The 10713-nt window shown below is 37.4% G+C and overlaps 1 protein-coding gene across 3 annotated transcripts in view; it reads right to left on the bottom strand.

Annotated features, from left to right (window-relative positions):
- The window catches only part of LOC106867261 (uncharacterized), a 33322-nt gene that overhangs the window by 9465 nt on the left and 13144 nt on the right, over positions 1-10713 (bottom strand). For 2 of the 3 annotated variants that reach the window (XM_014912077.2, XM_014912078.2), the window contains exon 4: positions 6905-7094. In XM_014912077.2, coding sequence (XP_014767563.1) covers positions 6905-7094 — 190 coding nt within the window. Of the gene's footprint in view, positions 1-444; positions 514-6904; positions 7095-10713 lie in introns of those variants that run through there. The other variant, XM_052970810.1, reaches the window with a different exon arrangement.

Below are 10713 nucleotides of genomic sequence, written 5' to 3'. Positions count from 1 at the left end.
TATATATTATATATTGTCAATTCAAACAGGAACAAGCAAGAAAAAACACAAACAAAAAACAACAATGCGAGGACGTGGAATAAGTACAGTGTTATTGGACGCTCAGGAAAGGAAAGGAAAGAAAAGAAAGAGGATTTCACGTTTCGAGTGGAGCTCTTCATCAGAAATATAGGAGAAGTCTAAAGAAGGGAAGACGGAGAAAGAAAATCGCCAACGATGCACACACAATCACATGTATACATTGACTCACATAGTGATAAAAAAAAATATACATACTAATAGAGATGTTCACGGCCTTAGAAAGATTTACAACCTGTCAAATTCTGCTCAGATTAATCTAGACGTTAGAAATTACATTATTTACATTATCTACATTTGACGGATATTCATCCTCATCTTGTTTGTTGTTAACACAACGTTTCGGCTGATATACCCTCCAGCCTTCGTCAGGTGTCTTGGTTAAGAGCGCGGGCTACTAACCCCAAGGTTCCGAGTTCGATTCACGGCAGCGACCTGATTAATAATAATAATAATAATATAATAATAATAATAATAATAATAGTAACATCGATAGGAATGAGAGCCCAGGTTCGAAATTTCCCCAAGACACCTGACGAAGGCTGGAGGGTATATCAGCCGAAACGTTGTGTTAACAACAAACAAGATGAGGACGAATATCCGTCAAATGTAGATAATGTAAATAATGTAAATAATTCCTCATCTCTTAAATATAGAACTGTTAGAAATTAAACAATAAGTTGTCTCTTTGAGTGTGAGAATTTAATAAATTAAGAAGTAATTCAGATACAGATGGGTGGGCACAGATGGCGGGGCACCACACTTAGTGTGTACGTAGGCTGCTTATAAATAATTGTCTGTATATGAAACTATATATAGACATGGAGAGCTATGATGTATTCATAAACATACATACATAAATATACATGCTCTTAGATATAAAGAAAAGCACAGGTACTGTCTTTGTAGACATATATATTCAAATTCACTTACATATACATAATATATGTATATAGGCACAGGAGTGGCTGTGTGGTAAGAGGCTTGCTTCCCAACCACATGGTTCTGGGTTCAGTTCCACTGTGTGGCACCTTGGGCAAGTGTCTACTGCTATAGCTTCGGGCTGACCAAAGCCTTGTGAGTGGATTTGGTACATAGAAACTGAAAGAAGCTCGTCATATATATATATGTGTGTATACATATACATATATGTGTGTGCCTGTGTTTGTTTCCCCCCCCCCCCATCGCTTGACAACTGATGTTGGTGTGTTCAGGTCCCCGTAACTTAGCAGTTCAGCAAGAGAGACTGATAGAATAAGTACTAGGCTTACAAAGAATAAGTTCTGAAAATGAGCTTATTCTAAACATGCATGTGTTGCATGATGGGATAGCATTACAGATGGGCAAGAGAGTGTGGGCACATGGCCTAGTGGTCAGGCTGTTGGATTCACAGTCATATGTTTGTGAGTTCAATTCTTAGCACTGGCAGTACTTTATGTCCTTGAGAAAAGCATTCTATTTCATGATCCTTCAGTCCACTCAGAATCAAGTGCTGTTGATGGTTACTGCATACTAGATGATGATGATGATGATAGTAAGAGAGAGGGAGTGATGACCAGCGATAGAGATGGATGAGGGTAAGTGAGAGTGAGAGATGGTGATGAAAAATAACATGGAGGGGTGCAGAGTGATTGCTAGCAGTAAGGAAAGATATAATGAATTCATTTGTACCTCCTCTGATGTTATTTGTATCATTTTTGTATTAAATTGTTTCGGGCATATTAACCCTTATTGTGCAGGAACCAAGTAAACTTGGTTCTGTGCATGTGCACTTGAGACACAGGGACCAACTTAAATCGGTTTTGACTATAGTGTACTTTCTGAAATTCTCCACATTTCATATAATGTAGTAAAAGATCTCTTTCAGTCATGGTATTGCACCTAAAAAATTTCCCTCTTAGGCACAAGTCTGGGCAAAGTTGTTTATGGAAAACCAGCAGTCACCCATGCATACCAGCCTCCCCTTTCTGTGCCACAGATGTTATCCAAGGGAAAGGCAAAGGCCAATACAGCTTAGCATCAGTGAAATCACATCTTATTTCTACAGCTGAGTGAACTGGTGGAATGTGAAATAAAGTGTCTTGCTCAAAAACACAACACACAGCTTGGTCCAAGAATCGAACTCATTACCTCATGATTGTGAGCCCAACACTCTAACAACTGAACCACACACCTTCACTATGCTCATTTTATTGTGTGTACTATGTCCTGGGAAATGTGGAGAAGAGAAAGTGGTTGCCAGAACTTATTTGCATATGATTAGCATGTTACAGTATCAACAAAATTTAATCAGTGCAGTGAAGCTTAAAAACTTCCTTATAAGGATGTTTAGGCTTGTACTAAGGTGTTATAATTATGGTATATAAACTAGATAGGTGACAGGTGGGTTTAGTAGAGGCATGTATATGCTTAGTACAGTAATGTTTCTCATGTTACAGATATTTGTTTTATTATGGATGCTTGCATTTCTAGTGTATTGTCATGCTCTATTTATTATATTCAAGTGTTACCTGTGGTCTCCATGTTCAACATGCATGAATTTGTGTTGTCTTGTTATGTCTCCATCTGGTTTTAAGCTGATTTGCCTTCTTAGAGGTGTAAAATGAAATTTTAAGAGTTCTATGTTGAAGCCATAGTTTCATTTCACGTATTATTACAGGGGAGAATGCAATGTGTGATATCTTTGTTTTTCACTTGTTTCAGTCACTGGATTACAGCCTTGCTGGGGCACTACTTTGAATAGTTTTAGTCAAGCAAATCGACTTCAGTATTTATTTTTCATCATCATCATCAGTTAACATTTGTTTTCTGTGCTGGCAGGGGTTGGATGGTTTGACAGGAGCTGGCAAAGCTGGAGGGCTGTTCAGGCTCCCTATCTGTTTTAGCTTGTTTTCTATGGCTGGATGCCCTTTCTAACACCAACCACTTTACAGAGTGTACTGGGTGCTTTTTATGCGGCACCAGCACCTACAAGCCCATGGTTTCTATGGCTGGATGCCCTTTCTAATACCAACCACTCTACAGAGTGTACTGGGTGCTTTTTATGTGGCACCAGCACCTACAAGCCCGTGAGCTTAAGGATGCTCAGCTGAAGAGGGTTGCAGGGGACAGGCCTGTATTCAAGGACAACCGCATTTTTATTTAGCTTGATGTGTCTTTTCAAACACAACAGACCACCAGGAGTCTTGGTCCCCTGTCATCTCCTCTGTGAGTCCCAACATCTGTAGATCCTTTCTCATCACTTTGCCCCATGAAGTCTGGTATTTATTCAGTTGGTCTCTTCTGCCAAACGGCTAATTTACATGGATGTAAACAAACCAGCACTGGTTGCTGGAGAATAAACACACAGACACACAGACACACACACACATACCAAATTCACTCACAAAGTATTGGATGGCTTGAGACTACAGTAAAAGACATTTGCTCAACAGATTTCTTAACCACATGACTATGCTCATGCCTCTGATTGTTTTTCAGTCTTACAGTTATTGCACTTCTTTCATTGCTGGTGATCAGAACTTTTATAGAGAGACGACAGTTGTACTTCTGATATTCCATGTCATATTTTATTGTGATATAGACTATGCTTAGGTTAATTTATGATGCTTTGTATCGCCTGTCAGTTCACATGTCTGGTATATGGCATTTGTTGTGGAATATCCCCTACTTTTACAACATTTTTTGACAGAATTCTTTTCACATTTGGTATTGATTTCTATATATTTGACCAACATTGACCAGCTGTGACACCATCTGGTCTTTATTTTCTGATATTTTGTTTTTAGTATTGAATTTTTCAATATCTTTAAAGGAAATACAGTTGTTAATTTGTAGCAGCTCAAGCAGCCAGAAGAGAATTCCTCAACAGCTTGAAAAATCAGTAGTGAATATTATAGAAGATCAAGTTTTTGTTAAAAAGGTCTGTACAGACTAGGAACTAATAAATGTGACTTGTGTATAGAAGAATTTTACCAAATTTTTACATCAGAAGATAATATAATAAATTCTAGGCAAGAACAAGCTTTAAGATGCTTGCATATGAAAAAATTTACCTTTGCTCAATATAAATGAGTTAAAAATACTTAAACAACGAAATTTATATCTGACTATAAATTTATAACTGGCTATAAGAAATAAACAAGTGATTATCCATTCAATACTTGGAATTGAAAATAGTTCACATCTAAATTAACATACAGCTCCACTTTGTTGAATGCCAAAAAAATCAACATGAAACTTTAACCAGTTAAACCGCAAAGGATATTTCAGACCCTGAAGAAACTCCACCAGTATTACAGTAAAGTTGCAAATGCAATAGTTACTAACAGATGTAGTCGAAACATATGTAGGTCTATTTGAGGCCGCATTTATATATCAAAAAATGATGAAAGGTAATGCTAATGCTACTTCATCATAATCATTATTATTATTATTATTATTATTATTGTCTTTGCACAGCTTCTAATGCTGGAGATGTACTACGGTGTCAGCTGTTCACTACCAGTGATCTAAGGTAACACCCCTTATTTTTCGAGCACCATCTGGAGTATTTGAGCAGTTCCAAGCAGTGCTGTTTCCTTCAAGTGCTCCACCCTTATTGTAGCCCCTATTTGTTCCATGTACTTCTCAAGGTTTTTATTATTATTATTATTATTATTATTATTATTATTGATATTAACTACTCCAGGAAACCTATATGGTTAAAGGTAATATATTTTAGAATAATCCAATGGAATATATCTTTGAATTCTTGAAATCATATAAGAATTATCACTGGGTTTATATACTAACTGACGAATAACCTATTTTGAATACCTAACTGTGAGCAAACCAGTGAACATTTGGAGAAATCCCTTACTAATTACCTCTGTGTGAGTGTGTGTGTGTTTTAATATTTCGCTCAAGCATTGCGACGCTAAAAACCTGGTGTTAAAACTTAATGTTGTTATTGGCACTCCGTCGCTTACGACGTCGTGGGTTCCAGTTGATCCGATCAACGGAACAACCTGCTTGTGAAATTAACGTGCAAGTGGCTGAGCACTCCACAGACACGTGTACCCTTAATGTAGTTCTTGGGTCTATTCAGCGTGACACAGTGTGACAGGCACAACAGAAACAGGAAGAAAGAGTGAGAGAAAGTTGTGGTGAAAGAGTACAGCAGGGTTCGCCACCATCCCCTGCCGGAGCCTCGTGGAGCTTTAGGTGTTTTCACTCAATAAACACTCACAACGCCCGCTCTGGGAATTGAAACCGCGATCCTATGATCGCGAGTCCGCTGCCATAACCACTGGGCCATTGCACCTCCACTCATTAGAACTTAGTACACACATGCTTCAGTATGAAGCAGCAGTCAAGTACAGAACGATAAGAAAGTGGGCCGACAAAGGAAATAAACAATTATGAAGTTCATAACATAATTGTTTATTTCCTTTGTCATCCCAATTTCTTACTTATATATATGTGTGTGTATGCGTCTATAGATGCATGTATGTCATGTATTTCCTCTATAGCAAGACACCTGTGCTTGGCCTACTTGTCTTCAACACCAGGCAAAAAAACCACCTCCCCTTCTCTCTAATGCATTTCGCCCTCAGTTGAGAGGCTTCTTCTTTTTCCTCTCTTTTCTTTCCTTTGTCTTGCGCAAGCTACTTGGTGACCTCACGAGTGCTAGTGTTGCAAAAAAGCACCCAGTGCACCCTATAAGGTGGTTGACATTAGGGAAGGGCATCCAGCTGTGGAAACTATGTTGAAGCTGATACTGGGTACTAATGCAGCTCTGCTGCTTGTCGGATTCGTTGGACTGATGGCTAAATAGGCTGAAACTTCGAAGTCACTGTCAACACTATTTTAGTTAAAGAATAATAGATATTTACTCTGTGATAAGTATTGAGTTATCCTTCAGTTTAATGTAAAACTGATTTTATTACAACTCTACATAAAAAAAAAAAACAATTATTCTTTTATTCTTTCATTTGTTTCTGTCATTTGACTGTGGCCATGCTGGAGCACCGCCTTTAGTCGAACAAATTGACCCCAGGACTTATTCTTTGTAAGCCTAGTATTTATTCTATCGGTCTCTTTAGCTGAACCACTAAGTTATGGGGATGTGAACACACCAACATCGGTTGTCAAGTGATGGTGGGGGAACAGACACACACACACACACACACACACACACACACACACACATACACACACACACACACATATACGACAGGCTTCTTTCAGTTTCCGTCAACCAAATCCACTGACAAGGCTTTGGTTGGCTCGGGGCTATAGTAGAAGACACTTGCCCTAGGTGCTATGCAGTGGGACTGAACCCAGAACCACGTGGTTGGTAAGCAAACTACTGACCACACAGCCACTCATGTATGTATGTATACATACATACATACATACATATGATGGTGATGATGATGACAATGATATATATATAGAGAGAGAGAGGGAGAGAGAGAAAAAGAAAGAAAGAGAAAGAGGTAGCTAGCTAGATAAATATATAGATAGATAGATAGATAGATAAATGTATGTTATACAGTATGAGTAAATGTGTCTTCTTGTCTTGATGTGTGCACACAGATTATAAGTGAAACTTAGTGTTCATCCAGAACATTGTCAGTTGTTTACAATTATTCATGAAAATCATATTTAGGCTGTTCATTGTTTAATAGACTTCAGGAAATATTAACCTTGCTTGGAAATCTGGCTGAAGAAAAATCTGGCTCAATATAGAACATAGTTATGACTGACTTCTGCAAGCATGGAGAAGCAGATGTTAAACAATGATAGTGATGATAGGATAGATCTGTTTTTGTTTACTTACCTGCTTGTTTTGGTCTCGAAACTGAATAAGGTAGCTGATTTTCTCGCGAGATTTCTCCAGATCCTCCCGCCAACACTTCTGGTCATATTCTATGGCACTGTCACTCTCTGATTTTCTTTCTTGAAAAACCTTCCGCTGTATTCGATCTTGGTCTGCCATTTGTGCTTTTAGAACATCTCGAATATGTTTTCTGCCGGCAATAATTGTAAGTTATAACAAACTGTTAATAAAATGTTTAATTAAAAACTCAGAGGTGTAGATGCTGCTGTGTGGTTGAGAAGCTTGCTTACCAACCATGCAGTGTTGGGTTCACTCCCACCGTATGGCACCTTGGGTAAGTATCTTCCACTATAACCCCTGGCAGATTAAAGCCTTATAAATGGATTTGGAAGATGGAAATTGGAAGAAGCCTGTTGTGTGTTTGTGAGTATATGTGCACGTGTGTGTGTGTGTGTGTACGTGTGCATGATGTGTGTGTATGTATACCCTTGTCTAGATGTTACACAATGGTTGTAAATGAGCAAAATTATTTTGCGAGCAAAGTCGTTCATTCCCAGCCAGCCATAGAAAATCTGTCTTAACAAATTCCATCTGACTCCTACAAGCATGGAAAGCTGACATTAAATGATGATCATCATTATGATAAGCTGCTCATGAAATTAGAGAAAGAGTCTATTGCACTAGTACACACCTCCGCTGACGCTACGTGTATAATTGTCAGTCATGTAATATATCAATTATGTAAATCAGGTTTTCCAGTTTAATAAAGTTTCTAATTGGTATAACTATATAATCAATGTCATTGTGGGCAGATAAGTGATGACTCCATGGTTTTTAATTAAGGTTCCAAATTGGGATGAAACTAGTTGGATTGGTACCCCTTTTCCTGACCATGGAGAGATCTTTTTAGATATTTCTTTACATATACCTGCAGTATCCAATCATAGACGTAATCTAAAATTGTAAACGTACTACCTTGTAATACATTTGAAGAGAATTATTGCTGTCTTCTGTCACACTTGAACAACGAGGATGATGAATCAGTCTATAACTTTTAATTCTTACTTGTTTCAATGACTGCCCTGAAGGGGTTGGTTCAACAAATTGATCCCAGCTCTAATTTCATAAATATTCTGTCAGTCTTTTATTGAACTGCTAAGTTACAGGGATGCAAGCAAATGAATACTGGTTACCAAACAGGATGTGGGAGGAGTGGGGAAGAACAAAGACACACACATGCACATATACGAGTATACAGTAATCCCTTGCCATATTGTGGTTCACCTGTATTTCACTCATAATTATTATATTATTTGTTAAATTAAATTCAATCGTGTTTTGTTTTGGAGAGAATTGAAATAAAGCTTTTACTTAATCTTATAATAGTAGTAACTATAGAAGATTAGTGGGATTATCATTTGTATGGACTTAAAGATTGGTTGCTATTTAGTATATAATTTAGTTATTGTAGGTTTACTATTAATACCGATACAGATGTACATAGATTTATGTGTTTCTTGTTGTGGTTTAATCTTAAAGTTAGTATTTAATCCTGCCTATATTTAGATTGAATACTATTGTACATTGGGTAAATATGCTTGAAAGTTGTAGTTTTTTTTGGTATGTTTGTTCCCAAACAACACTTCTTTTAGTGCTGTTGACACTGCCAAATTGAATGGTACTGCCCAGGTGTTGAAACCATAATGACATCCGTGGGGCAGCTGATGATGGAGGTATGTTGGATTGTTGGTATGGCTGTTTTTGTATATGTGGAATAGTGTTATAATACATCCTTTTGATATACATATATATGTGTGTGTGTCCATGTGTGTGTGCTTTGCTGCTATTTGATAACTGATGTTACTTTGCTTACAACCCTATAACTTGATGTTTTGGCAAAAGATATTGATAGAATAAGCATCAAACTTAAAGATAAGTACAGGGTGGATTTGTTCAGCTAAAACCCTTCATAGGGGTACCCCAGCATGGTTGCAGTTCAATGACTAAACCAAGTAAAAGGTAAAAGATATAAAACCATGATAAAGTTTTTAACTTAAAAATGGTAGTTTTGTATTTTAGAACCAGAAGTGGTTTCTGATGGGTGGGTTGATTGGTATCAAAACATATGACTACGTAACATAATGAATAATTTCTAAGGAATGTAAATTGGTGAAAATTAGTAGTTGAGTATCAGGACAAAACTGTTTATTAATTAAATAATCCAGATGTCATCTATGTGTGTAAAAAACAAAAAAAACAGGGAAGTCAACCCAATGAGCATATCTCAATGTAGTCGATTGATGTTCTAGAAATAGCAGCCAAACATCTTATACATCAGATTCTACTGTCTTAAAAATAAATATTGTACATTAGCTGATGTAGTTCTAAGTTGTTGCGAAAAGACAGGATAGTCATAGCTGGAATGCCCTCGATTAAAAGTCTGTTCAATCAAAGGTGGAAAATCCACAAATATCCACAGAGTTTCTACAATTATGACCAAAGAGAATGGGGACTTCGTTATAATTATAATAGAGTGTGTGTGTGTACATATGTATATATGGGTATATTTATGCTTCCACTGATCTAAAAACCCTGGTACTTTTAATGTCCTGCAGCTTAGTAGCTTAGAAAACAGAGACTAACAGAATACAGAGCAAACTGAAGCAAGTACTGGATTCAATACAACTAATTTAAAGCCCTCTAAAACAGTGCCTCAGCATAGCCACAATGCAATAATGGAAACTAGTAAACAAATAAAAGAATGAAGACAAACATGCTATCAGTAAAATAAACATACTCAATTGATTTAGTGTTTAACATGTGTTTCTATATATCCTACCATCTGCTATTTTAGTTTTTCTGACTTCTATCGATTTAATTTAGTGTACAGAAATGAATCTGCAGTGTCTTATTGAAAACTCATTATTTGTTTTTATAGTAAAGTGGTGAGCTGGCAGAAACGTTAGCATGCCGAGTGAAATGCTTAGCGGTATTTTGTCTGTCTTTACGTTCTGAGTTCAACTTCTACCGAGGTCGACTTTGCCTTTCATCCTTTTGGGATTGATAAATTAAGTGCTAGTTGTGTACTGGGGTTGATCTAATTGACTGGCCCCTGCTGCTCCCCCAAAATTTCGGGCCTTGTACCTAGAGTAGAAAAGATTATTTGTCCTTATAGTTAAGATGGCATTATTTTGCTGCCGTGTAAAGAGTTTGTGTTTCCACCACTTTTGCAGTAAAAAAAGAAAAGGAAAATAAAAGATTGCTGCTAAGTAGTACAAGCTTGAAGGAAATACATATATGCAAATATACAGTTGTGGCTGTGTGGTAAGTAGCTTGCTTCCCAACCACATGGTTCTGGGTTCAGTCCCACTGTGTGGCATCTTGGGCAAGTGTCTTCTACTATATCCTCTAGCTAACCAAAGCCTTGTGAGTGGATTTAGTAGACAGAAACTGAAAGAAGGCCATCATATATATATATATAGGTGTGTGTGTGTGTGTGTGTTTGTGTGTCTGTATTTGTACCCTGTCATCACTTGACAACTGATGCAGGTGTGTTTATGTTCCCGTAACTTAGTGGTTCATCAAAAGTGACCGATAGAATAAGTACTAGGCTGACAAAGAATAAGTGCTGGGGTCAATTTCTTCAACTAAAACCACGTAAGGTGGTGCTTCAGTATGGCTGCAGTCAAATGACTGAAAGATGTAAAAGAATAAAAGAGTGGTTGGCGTTAGGAAGGGCATCCAGCTGTAGAAACTCTGCCAAATTAGATTGGAGCCTGGTGTTGCCATCCGGTTTCACCAGTCCTCAG

This window comes from Octopus bimaculoides, chromosome 9 (assembly GCF_001194135.2).
Source record: "Octopus bimaculoides isolate UCB-OBI-ISO-001 chromosome 9, ASM119413v2, whole genome shotgun sequence".
In the NCBI taxonomy this organism is placed as follows: domain Eukaryota; kingdom Metazoa; phylum Mollusca; class Cephalopoda; order Octopoda; family Octopodidae; genus Octopus; species Octopus bimaculoides.
The sequence above is the reverse complement of the archived record's forward strand: the minus strand, read 5'-3'. Positions and strand labels throughout refer to the sequence as shown.